Source organism: Grampus griseus, assembly GCF_964374135.1.
Source record: "Grampus griseus genome assembly, chromosome: 15".
In the NCBI taxonomy this organism is placed as follows: domain Eukaryota; kingdom Metazoa; phylum Chordata; class Mammalia; order Artiodactyla; family Delphinidae; genus Grampus; species Grampus griseus.
The window spans coordinates 33,755,643-33,768,745 of record NC_139009.1 but is presented as its reverse complement, the minus strand read 5'-3'; the positions used below and the strand labels follow the sequence as shown (position 1 = coordinate 33,768,745).

At 34.6% G+C, this 13,103-nt stretch overlaps 1 protein-coding gene across 1 annotated transcript in view; it reads right to left on the bottom strand.

Annotated features, from left to right (window-relative positions):
- The window catches only part of EML4 (EMAP like 4), a gene marked incomplete at both ends in the record, with an annotated part of 130,067 nt that overhangs the window by 49,331 nt on the left and 67,633 nt on the right, over positions 1-13,103 (bottom strand). Inside the window, 3 exons of the mRNA XM_082672741.1 lie at positions 11,112-11,144; positions 11,345-11,370; positions 11,838-11,966. Of these exons, the coding sequence (XP_082528867.1) occupies positions 11,112-11,144; positions 11,345-11,370; positions 11,838-11,966 (188 nt within the window). The remainder of the gene's footprint in view (positions 1-11,111; positions 11,145-11,344; positions 11,371-11,837; positions 11,967-13,103) is intronic.

Here is a 13,103-nt window from a genome sequence, read left to right as displayed (position 1 = left end):
CACTTTCTTATAGGTGTCAATTTATTACCTACTTTTCCCTCTAGTTGTTGTTTTTTTTTTAAAGAATATGAATTCTTTTTTTTTTTTGCGGTATGCGGGCCTCTCACTGTTGTGGCCTCTCCCGTTGCGGAGCACAGGCTCCGGACGCGCAGGCTCAGCGGCCATGGCTCACGGGCCTAGCCGCTCCACGGCATGTGGGATCCTCCCGGACCGGGGACCGAACCCGTGTCCCGAACCCGTGTCCCCTGCATTGGCAGGTGGACTCTCAACCACTGCGCCACCAGGGAAGCCCCAGAATATGAATTCTTAAAGGGAAATATCCTGTCCTTTGGAATTTCTTCCAAGATCATTGATCAGAGGTGTATAGCATAAATGCTTTCTGAATGGAAAAAAATAAAATATTTAATAGATGCTTCTATTGCCAGTTAGAAGAGATTATATGTCCAGCAAAGGGACTGGGTTAGGGATAGCATCAAAGAAAAAAAAAAGCCCTCTCCTTTGCTAATAGAGACAGCTCAGAATACTGCACTGATCCCTTTAGCAACTGTCAAGCAGCACAAGCAACTAACTATAAGCAAAGGAACTATGCATCTAGCGCCTGTGAACTTTTCTAATATAAAAATGGCAATGCATGTTAGGATGAAAATGCTTTTCCTGCCGATAAAGTGGCAGTATGCATGCTGGACGCAGAGAATATAATCTAGACACTGGGAACAATTCCTGAGACTGAGAGGGAGGCAACACATTACAGTGGCAAGAGCAGGAGCTTTGGAGAAAAAGACTGATTGGGATCTGAATCCCAGCTTTACCCCTTCCTAGCCATGTGACTTTGGCCTCATTTTCCTAATAAATAAAATGATAATACTACTTACCATTCAGAATTATGACTGAGTAAATATCACACTGTAAAGTGTAAGGTCTTTGACAAATATTTATTCCCTTCCCTTTGTGAACGATTTATGACCATTCTAAACACTGTCTAGGAATTGCTTGTAATACATGATTTAACACACGGTAATCTCTCTTCATAAGCTTTAAAGTGACTGTCCACAGAACAGCAAGTGCAGCAAATAAGTTAGAATTCTGAGGGTTCTATCAGGTACACTATAATACATGGGTCACAAGTTCAAATATCTACAGGCCCAGGCAGGAAATGCAAAATGAGAGCAGTGGGAGAATACAGGATGACTGGTTGGGGTTCGGGCACTGGCATACACCAGGCCCCATCTCAGGAAGGCAGCAGTTAATCATTCTCAGGAAAGATGTGAGCCCAGTGCTGCTAGATCTTCTCATTTTTCAAGAGAAACAGAAAATCTATACTTTATTGTGAAATCTCCCAATTTTTAAACGTTTACTCCCTTGCCAAAAAAGGGAGAATACCATGTGAAAACACACCTTTGGCCTGCATGTAGCTCACTAGTTTGCAACCTAAGAAGAGTCTTTACCTTGGGAATTAGGTAAAATATATAGATGAAGAAGAACCTCTTTCCTCCTCAATCACTGTTGAGTCAAATTCTCACTGCAAACCATTTTTTGAGGCTGTCAGGCTTATTGATCTTATAGTCGAACGACTTAACAATTTGTTTTACCCAAATGCTACTTTCTGGCTGTCTTCACTGTATACCAGCATGAAAGTCAAGGGGAAGAGATGGGCCATGGGACTGGTCAAAGAAGAGTATGAGATCAGTAACACTAATTAATACATTAATAAAGTCTGGTGGTCCAGAAAAGTAATGAGAAAGAAATGATTAAATTATCTCATAATAATTAGTAAACACACTATAGGGCTATCTGTATTCAATAGTGAAGCTGCTGCTTCTTGAAATGTAATGAATCTCAACATTTTATCTCCTATTTTGACATTGTGAAAATTCCTGGGACTGAGAGGGAGGCTATACAGTATAGTGGAGAGAACACAAGCTTTGTGATAAACGCAGACCTTGTTTGAATCTCAGCTCTACCACTTACTAGCTTATGCTCAAATAAAATATTCTTAATTGAATCTGATCAATGCTTAATTATAAAAGAAGAAATTCAGGGAATTCCCTGGCGGTCCAGTGGTTAGGACTTGGTGCTTTCATTGCTGGGGCCCAGGTTCAATCCCTGGTCGGGGAGCTAAGATCCCGCAAGCTGCATGGTGTAGAAAGCGAGAAAGCGAGAAAGCGAGACAGCGAGAGAGAGAGCGAGAGAGCGAGAGGGAGAGAGGGAGAGAGGGAGAGAGGGAGAGAGGGAGGAGGGAGAGAGGGAGAGAGGGAGTGAGGGAGGGAGGGAGGGAGGGAGGGAGGGAGGAAGGGAGGGAGGGAGAAAGGAAGGAAGGAAGGAAGGAAGGAAGGAAGGAAGGAAGGAAGGAAGGAAGGAAGGAAGGAAGGAAGGAAGGAAGGAAGGAAGGAAGGAAGGAAGGAAGGAAGGAAGGAAGGAAGGAAGGAAGGAAGGAAGGAAGGAAGGAAGGAAGGAAGGAAAATTCTGGGGGATATTGTTGATACCATAAATACCATAAATTTTATTAGTTCATTTCTCTAGACATATATAATGCTGGAACTGGAAGAAATCTTAGAGCTTACCTAGTTCAAACGGCTACTTTTACAGAAGGGGAAACCAAGGCTCAGAGAGGTCAAATGAGTTCCTAGACTGTGTTCTGTTGGGAAATATTTTCATTCTAAACTATGTTCTAGATCTGCACTATCCAAAATGATAGCCACTGGTAGAACACTTAGAAGGCAGCTAGTGTGAACTGAGACATGCTGTAAGTGTAAAATACACAACAGATTTTGAAGATTTAGTATGAAAAAAAAAGTAAAACATCTCATTAATGTTTGTTTATATTGATCACACATTGAAATGATATTCTGGATATACTGCATTAAATATACTAAACTTAATCTTACCTGTGTCTTTCTATTTTTAAAATGTTGCTACTAGAATATTTAAAATTATATGTGTTATACATTATATTTCTATTGGACAGTACTGTTCAGACAGTGGTGATATCTTTAGGCTCGTCCACATAAGTCCAATTACCTGACAGTACAGCTTCCTTATAATCCAAATAGTATTAGCTTGAGCTCTGGATCCCAACAACAGGAAATCAGAGAGTACAACAGAAGAGGAAGATGTTTCTGCTCTATTATCTTTAGGAAGAGTGAATGCTAGGCAAAAATTTGAAATACTGTATTTCCATGTCCTTCTTGCACACCTCTTAGTCCTTCCCCTTCAGCCTCCTCATGTGCTTCTACTTTAGCACCTCCCCTGGGCTGTCCTATCCTCCAAAGTGCTTCAAATTGCAAAATGATCATTATATTCCCTAATCCAAACTTTTTGGCATAGTTATTTTCAGGTGTTCTGAGAAAAGCAGTATTGCTGAAATAATTCATACTGATATAAATAACTGGTTATTAACATTATATGTTTAAAAGATGCTTATCAAAATTTATTAATCTTTCACAGATTATAACAAAGCAAAAGGAAAAATTCAAGGAGAGTGTAGAAGAAAATTAGTACTGGGCATACTCTGCTCCAAGATTGGTTCCTCCTGTGCTTTTTTTTCCTTTTAAATAGCTTGCTCGATTTCTGCACCTAGAGATTTAAAAAAAAAAAAGCCTTTCAAAGGCAACAGCAGAGCTTCAAGGGTCTGGACTATGACTTGTACTTGTTTATGTACTGGGTATTGCTTTGTAGAAAGCCTTCTGAACTTCTAGAATGCTTACAATTTAAAGCATCTTTCTCCTAAAGTTTTCACTTTAGGAATTCATTTTTATATTTTACGATCTTTAGAACTAAAGAGCTCCCCCCACAACTGAATTTGAATTTTATATTTAACTAAAATGTAGCTAGCTGTGAGATGCTACCTAATTCCAGCAAACAAACAGAAAATTTAAGAATCTTTACTTAATTTGAGCTTTTTCTCTGATACTACCAGTTCCATTCCCCAAAACCACAGAGCTACAGAACAGGCTGGTAAACAAGATGCTAGAAATACTGTCCACAATTTTACGGTAGAAAGTGACAAAGACCATTTAAGGAAAGCTAAAATCTTTTCTTGAAACTCATTTATTTTTAAACAAAGTATTTCAAGTCCCAGTTAATGATCCAGTTACACTCGAGTAATAATTTTAAAAATTCCAATGAAACAATGTAATCTGTAAGGATCTTTGAATTTTGAACAAGGAAATTGATTTGTGCTATAATAAAGTCTCAATTTCACCCCCTTTCAAATGTCTAGCTGTAAAAATAGATCATAAATGTAGACTCCAAAATAAAAAGGGGAGTCATGAATTTAGAAGGATATATAATCTAATCTTATTGTGCTCATTTAAAAAATTCCTAATTGTGCTTGCCAAATATTATGTAGTTAGTTTTACTGGCTGGGACAAGAACACAGTTCTGAAAAATCTGACCAAATACTAAAATGCTACCTTAATTTTCATTGTTCTATAGGTAGAGTTCTACTAGCTGGTAAATTTTATTGAATTCTTAATTACATGGGGGTTGGGTGAGGGTATACAATGAAGATGTAAAATGTGTTAACCTAGCCTCTTAGGAGCTTAGAAGACAGACATAACCAAGTCTTATGTATCTGCTGGTCAACACTTATCTAATTACAGTAACAAGCCAATTTGCAGTTAAGTAATTTTGCAGTTAAGTAACTTTCTTGAATCTAAACCTCCTTTAATCAGATTTTTCTTTGCTGTTTTGCTTTTTGGGCTTTTTTTTTTACAACTGTGATTGTTATAAAATTACTTGCAAGTATCAGACATGGGACCTTGCGTAAGAATTTTAATTATTTTTACTGCGTGAAAAAGGCTTTCTTTGGTAAAAGATGGGAAATACGTCTATTCCAACAATATAAGGCACATAAAACTTCTGAAAGATTTGCTATACTGCTGAAAACATTTCTGAACTAAGCAAAACATGGTTGTACTTTACAAAGTCCCTCAAATCACTCATTTATATCCCCAGGAAAAGTTATCTTAAACACTAAATGAAAAAAATCATTCATTTTATCTGAATACACCAAGTTGGATTTAATTTTTTAAAAATAAGAAATTAAAAAAAGAAACTTCAGATATCAAAATATTTATCCCTCTCTTTCTCAATTAACTATAGCAGAAAGAAAATCAAGAGGCCCAAGGGGAACAATAAAAACTTATATATGAAATTCTAAAGAGTATTAAAGAGTATTGAGAGATTTCATCTTTAATGTTTTATTTCTTTAAAAAAAAAAAATAGGGACTTCCCTGGCAGTCCAGTGGTTAAGACTCCATGCTCCCAATGCAGGGAGCATGGGTTCGATCCCTGGTCGGGGAGCTAAGATCTCACATGCCGCATGGCGTGGCCAAAAAAAAAAAAAAAGTTAATTAAAAAAACCCCCAAACCCCAAAAGCCTGAGTCAAATAAAGCAAAATGTAAAGATCTAATAAATCTGGGTGGTCAGTATATGGGTGCTTGAAATATTATTTGCATGTATTTTTAGAAAGATGAAAATATTTAATCTTTAAAAAGTTTAAAAAGCATTATTTAAGGAAATAATCAATAGAATATTTTTGGTGAAATTGTTCCTTGGAGAATCAACTATGAGTATAGCTCAGGAATGTGACATGTGATTTACTATGCCTTTTCTTGCAGTTTTGTATACGTCACTGATCATTTGTACCTCTTTTCTGCTACACTAATCACAAGTTTCAGAATTCTTTTCAAAGTGCTTCAGGAAAACAGTAAACAGTTGATACAGTGAGCAACACATTGTGGAGTCTAATTGCGGTTTCTGGACAGAACGGATTTCTAACTATACTAGCTCCGTTAACTGGCATGCTTAAGGAATGGAGATTTTCTAGTTAATTACATTTTCTAGTTTAGATTTTTTTTAAAAAAACGTATGCCTACAGTTGTGAAAAGTTCAGTATGGGTGAAAAGTCTTCAACTGGAATAAAATAAATATGCACAAGACTAGGATACTCTCATGAAAAGTCATATTCTCCATGTTCAAAGGGGGCACTTGGGACTTTTTTCTCAGCTGAAAATAAGGAAAGAGGATGTCAAGAACACATATTCTTAGAAGTTGGGATAATTTATACTAAAAAAATTGGACAGCCTTTAAATACATTTTAATCTATAAGACTGTCACCAACAGATACAAGATCTCTGCTTAAAAAAATCTCCAACAGAGAAGAGGTTCCCCCTTTTTGGTCTCCTTTTAAATACAGGCAATACTTGGACAAAGCCCAGACCTAGGGATCCAAGTAATGATTATATATCCTATTTAACATATGCCAATAGGTAAATTTTAGAAGTGAGTGTATTTTTTTGGAGGTGCAATATTTGGTTTCCTGCCCTTCCTGCTTATTCACATTTAAAATAGACTTAAAGCTAGCACCCTTCTTTCTAAATTCTGGAACTGCAAAGTTTTGGATATCATCTCAGAAACAGCAAGGAAAGATTCTATCTGTAGCACAATTAAGGGCTTTTGACTTCTTTGGTTTGTTTCAAACTGTACACCCCCTCAGCAGGGGACAATATACTTCCTCTCAGTAGGTAACACAATATACAGACAGTGTCAGTAGGACTGCTATCCTATATTCTTACAGGTAAATTTTAGTTATTCTTTCAGATACAATGCTCAGTTTACACAGATGTGATCAGGTTTTAGGACAGAACATGCCTGGAGCCAACAGGTCAGAAAATAATACAAGGCACTGAACAAAAGCCCCTGTATTCAAATTCGTTAAAGGTAGATTAAACATGAGTTAGTGAAGGTATGGGGGCTGCCTTCCATTTTCTATTTGCTGCAGGAAAGAGCTTTTAAAAAGTTATTAAAGAGACTCTCGGCAACGTCTAATCTAAGCCTAACTATATGTAAGAAAACTGAGGTCCAAGGTCTCAAGAGTCATAGGGAAAAATTTATTATCAGATGAAGGATGTTCTATTTTTTTTTCATAACTTCCTTTGGCAAATGAAATTTTTAGTTTCTCCCCAACCAACACTCATAATTTTAGTCATTGTAGGATTCTGATTCTTTAAACTTCTGTGATTCACCCCTAACTAGGTCTCATGCTTATTATTATTATTATGCTCTTTCCACTAAACAGCTTTGCTTCTCTTTCCTAAGTGAGGTGTCTAATGACTCTTCTGTTGCTTAGAATGAATCCATATTTTATAAATGTAATGGTTAACAAATACAAAATTGTGTGCACACTACGATCAAGGACCTTCTTGCTGCTCCTAACACAGCAAGAAAGCTCTTGCCTCAGGGCTTTTGTACTTCCAGTTTTCTCTGTTCATGAAATTCTTTTCTCCAGATACACAAATTGTTCACTCACGTCATTCAGGTGGCTCAAATGTCACTTTATCACTTTATCAGAGATGTCTCCCCTAACCACTCTATGTAAAATAGCAATTGTCTACTCTCCTTATTCTTTCCCAATATGTATTACCTACTGACATATTAAGTATTTACTGTCTGTTTCTTATAGGTAGAATATAAGTTCCACAGAGATCAGACAATGTAACTGCTATATCCCCAAGTTTCTGGGACAGGTCCTGACAAAATACACTCAATAAATACTTGTTGAATGAATCTTTAAAATTTTAAAAATGTGTATCTGATAAAGAAACAATAAAGAAACACATCAGAACTGTAATAGTCGTTAAAATGACAAGATTATTCAGTTTTTTTTCTTTCTCCACTTTTGTAAATGAGTTTATATTGTATATTTTTAGATTATTTGAATGACTGTTTGGCTAAAACAAACTACTGAAGGATTTTAGACAGTATGTATTTCAAAATGACTTTTAAAGTATTTTTCATCTGAAGCCATTTTGGACAGATAGCTAGGCAGCTAGTAAGAATTAGTCACCTCTCAATTTTCTAAGATGTTACAGTAATAGTTCAATCTAAATACACCTGTAGTTAAGCTACTACTGCACTGGTTTGGTAGTTAAGCAAGAATGAATTTAATCATAGAACAGTGAGGCAGCTCTATAAGAGGAAGTAAAAGTGTGATTTGGTGACTGAGGAGTTCTTTTCCTCAATTAAGCAGATTTCTCTCCAGTAGGAACCTGAATCATTCAGGTTCTCAACATGACCAGACAATTAAAAGAGTTTAAGATGTGACAAGAGAAAATTGATTTAGGATTACTCAAGCCTGAAAAGGACAGTTAACATGCAATAATTTGAAGACATTCAGGTTCTGCTCTGGAAATGAGGACATGTGACACTTATTTTCCATATTTTAAAAATGTAATATACTAGATAGTGATTATAAGATGAGCTTATGAGCTGTACTCATTTCATTACAAAATTTACCTAGTATATTATTTCTCTTGTGATGGGAGAGGATCCAACAGAATTAGGGAGAAGAGTAATGAAAAGGGGCTTAAGTTTCAAGGATCTGAGTGTAGATAAGGATCTAATTCAGTAAGAGCCTCTTTTTATAGGACATGGTGTAACATGTCCTTCCCCCCACATCTAGCCTCGGAGATTGCCCTGTGTACATCTCATTTCACCTCCCACTGCTTTCAACCATGGTTTACTTCCTTCTGTCTAAGTGCTGATCAGAATATGCAGATTTATGCTCTTTTACTCTGCTGTGTCTGAAGGACACAGTCATTTCAAGTGAAGTTTTCTCTGCTACCACTCACTTATATGTACCAAATATAAATCGCCTTGTTCCCAAAACAAAGCAGATGACTTACAGCAAGTCACACTTGTCACTGTCAAAAAAAAAGAGCTAAAGAATAAATCACATTCTAAAAAGACTGTCCAAAAATGACAGATATTTTTTAAATGACATATTTTAGATTAATATCTAAAGTATAAGAAAATGTGCTGTGAAATATGTTATGCAAAATGAATACCAAACTTAAATTTATACACAATTTACATCAAGTGAAGATCATCTATTTAACGGTCATCTTTTCATCTTAACTCCATATATTTGAGTACAAGGTTGAGTACTGTCACACTTATATTAATAACTAAAATTTATTTGGTGCTATGTGCCAGGTACTATGTTTAAACACTTTATTATCTTTAATTTTTATAATAACCCTTTGAGGGTTTATTATTGTCTCAATTACAGATGAGAAAACAAAGACTTAAGGTGAATTAACCTGCTTATGGTCACAAGCTAAGTAAATGGTGAAACCAGTCTTGACTTCAATTACACATGTTTAAACATCTACACTATGTTGTTTGTTACACACCTCTACGAGTAAATTAAGATTTATAAACAACTCAAGTGTAACTGTCCAAAACCAAACTATTCTTTTCTACACATCTACTCCTCCTCAAATGTTCCTTATTTTAGTAGATGCCTCTTATCTACTTTCAAGTTAGCCTTCATAGATTCCCTCCGTTCCTTATCTCTCATACCCTACCTGTAATCTCCTAAACCATCTAGAATCCATCTACTTCTTTCCATAGGCTCTGCCTCACAGGCAGGCCTGAATTATATAACAGGCTGAGGCACAAGAGTTTTCCTTCAAGATACACTCTAATGATAAATATAGCTGATTAAAATGGCAAAGGAACAGGCTCAAATTCCAAAAATATGGCTTAATGCAAGCAACATTTGCAAGCAACAATTTTAAAATTCCAACATCTGGAACAATCTTCTTCAGCTAACAATTCTTGTACCAGAATTGAACTGGCTTTTCCAGTTTTTCATTTCATCCTTCTTCCCCACTTTAGTGATGCTTCTCTAGCAAAACCCTTCCCTTTTAAATACATTTACTTACCTGCCTATTTGAATGGTTTTGAAAATTGTCACCAACACAGAGCACTCACTTACATACTAATCATAAGTTAGATCCCTTTTCCTTCCAAAGGACATACCACAGCACGACAAAGAGAAAGATAGCCCTTTCTCATTTACCCTCTAAGGATTTTTATAAAATGTAAGCTCTTTGGCAAAACATGTAATAATAGGAGCACCTTTTTATAGGTACAGTGTTTTCTGTTTTTAAAGTACTTTCATACATATTATTTCATCCTTCAGCAGTCCTGTGAAGTAAGCTTTATAGTTATATTCTCAGGTTAGAAAACTACCCAGAGATGTTGCCATTTTGCCTGGGTCACAAGGTTGTTATACGGTAGAGCCAAACACTAAACAGAGACTCTCCATTCACTGCTCTTGCCACTATATATCACTATCTCTCTCTTTTTAAAATGTTTTGACACATAATAAGAATTGTCTTTGTAAATAAAATTTCATTTGTCCTTAAGGTATTTCAACTATTACTTAATCTATACTTAACTATAAATTATAAAAGAGGGAGTAAGACCTAACTGAAGGAGAACAGCAGCAATAATCAGCTTCATTTAGAATTTCTACGTAAAAACAAATGATCCAAAGAAGATTGCAAATACTCTTCTTATCAGAATCAAAAGTGAAAATCTACAGAAATCAAGTTAAATCTCTAACAAAAATTTTAACCACATTGTATATGGTTAATATAATAAATAACCCAGAAAATAAAGATAACTATGACACATAGAAATGAGCTGTAAAAAGCATGCACGGGAAGGACATGCTTTTATTTAGAACAGCATGCTTCAATTAAATTTGCAGGCAATTGAAGGAGAATGTAAAACTGATGTATAAATCTTACCTACTTTGCAATTAAATTAAGTACACATTTACAGAAAGTCTTCTTTCCTTTTTTGGGTCAGAACAAGCCAACAACAGCAAGTAGCCAGAAATTACAATTAATATAAAAGAAAAATTTAAGAGGAAATGGATTTGCTAGACTTATTATATTTTAAGTCTTAGCTTCAAGAAATGAGTGATTATTTGCAATGAAGTTGGCAAGACAGGAAATCGAGTTAAAATTTATCAATCTTTTAAATGGCTTTTCTAAGTACAACTTTTATTTTTTTTAAAAAGGGGGAAATTCCCCTTGGTATTATACCTCTTTGTAATGATATCTTTATTCCTACTGTTGACCTTAAAACTTCAGAGCTCAGAGAAATAGAAAAGTGGTTGGATTCACTAGTTCAAATTACTATATTTCCTTTATTAAGAGGAAAGTCAGGTAGTGTAAAAAATGAAAAGCCAAATAAGAGATCCAGGAAGAAATTAACTAAGAAGGCGACCAACTGTGTAGCTTATTCTTACCTTGGCTGTTTTTTTCACGGGTTGACATTTTTGCTGGTTGAGACAAAAATGACATATCTTACAATAAAAATTAGATAGTTTCTTAAATGACTATAACAACACACTTCTTTTTTATCACTGTGAGCTAATAAATAAAGTACACTGAATGAAAGTAAGTCAATATTCTTATCAAAAGAAAAAATTTAACTGATGTAGAAAAGATAAACATTTTTAAAAAAGGATTTTTAACTTACCTTGGTTGATGATGACATCTTTATGCCTACAAAAGGAATTCAAAGACATTTATTTTATAATTTTATTTGGCTATTATAATCACCTGAAGAAATTGCAAAAGATTCAATGTCTAGGCCACACCCCAGATAAATCTCCAGACATGAAATTCAGGCACCAGTATTCGTTAAAGTTTCTCACTGGTCTAAACTACTAATATACTGTTTCATAAAAGAAGGAATATTCCATTAGGATCACTTAAACAACAAAAGCATAGAAAGAATTTATGAAAAATACTCAAATTTTATGAGATTATTGAAATTTATTATGAGTTCAGAAGTATTAACAGGAAGACAGCCTTTTCTAAAGACACAAAAGGAAAAATGCACTTCAAAGAAAAAAAGATATCAATACAGATTTTTAGAAATGATTTAAACGTGGTATATAATTGTACATGCAAATGTGATAGTCAAAGAATTAATAATTTTCAGATATAACTTAAAGTATAATACTTACTTGTCTGCATTTTTTATAACTTTTGATATTAATTTTGATGTTGAAACTGCCCTCAGCAATTTATTACGGCTATCGTCTGAATTTTCCCATGAATTATGCGACTTTTCAGCTGTTGGTGGTCGTTTTATGCTGGAAGAAACATATTAGTTTCTTAGAAAAAAATTCTAAGAGTAGCAATTGACAGTTTGACTAGAACATAAAAGCAGTAATTAACATTTTCTTAAAGCTAATCCAGAAAAGAGAAGGAAGGATTAGTTGAAAGTTTCTGTGCCTGGATGAGTCAAGGAGTTAAACAAGGCAATTACCAAGTCTGTTTTTTAATTTTCACTATTATTCAGAAGATTCACTAGAACAAATATTACTTGATCTAAAAAAAAAAAACCCATTTGCTTAAATATAAATAATTACTATCTCTCAGAATTTATGAAATTGCGTGAATTTGTGAAAAAACCTATTCAAAATCATTACAAGGCTGCTATTTTCATTTTTTATGTCCTCATGGAATTAAATTATACATGGTACAAATGACAATTTCTAAATAATTGTGGGACTAAAAGTAAAACTCTTGTTTATATCTTTTAGAGTCAATTTTATCCATGAAGTAAAAACAATTTAACACAAGAATGTTGTATTATCAAAACTGCTTCCACATATTCATAACTGAAATTTTTTAACTTATAAATGATTTTTTGGCTGCACTGCTAACTGTCCTACAACTCATCCAGCCTTCAATACTTCTTGTAGTAGTATATCCAAAGAGCAATTCAGAATGGCAAGCACATTTCCAAGAGACCTTAAAAAGCTGAAAAAAAGATCTGGGACAAAGAAGATGCCAAGTCAAATCAGAACCTTAAAGAGATTGATTATAAAATCACCACATACAATCCAAAGTTGCAAAACATTAATAAGCTATATCCAAGAAAAACTCCACATCAGACCAGGCAAAAGAATTACAAACCATTTAGATAGCATAAGAATCTGCACGAGACACACAAAGCATTTTTAAAATGTTAAAAACATGCATCAATCAAGTGAAGGGTGTTGTGTTTTCCCAAATTTCCATTAGAGATTTGAGGCAAAATACTAAGCTAATCAAATAAAAATATATTATAAATCTTTTAGGAATGGATGTCATTTATTTTTATTAAAATCCTAGCCAGTTCTGGGAATGGTTTATATTTTCCTAAGATTTCCAAGAGGAAGTATGATGATAAAATACATCTATACCTAATCATAAAGCTTGAATCAACATCCCTAAAGCAGGCA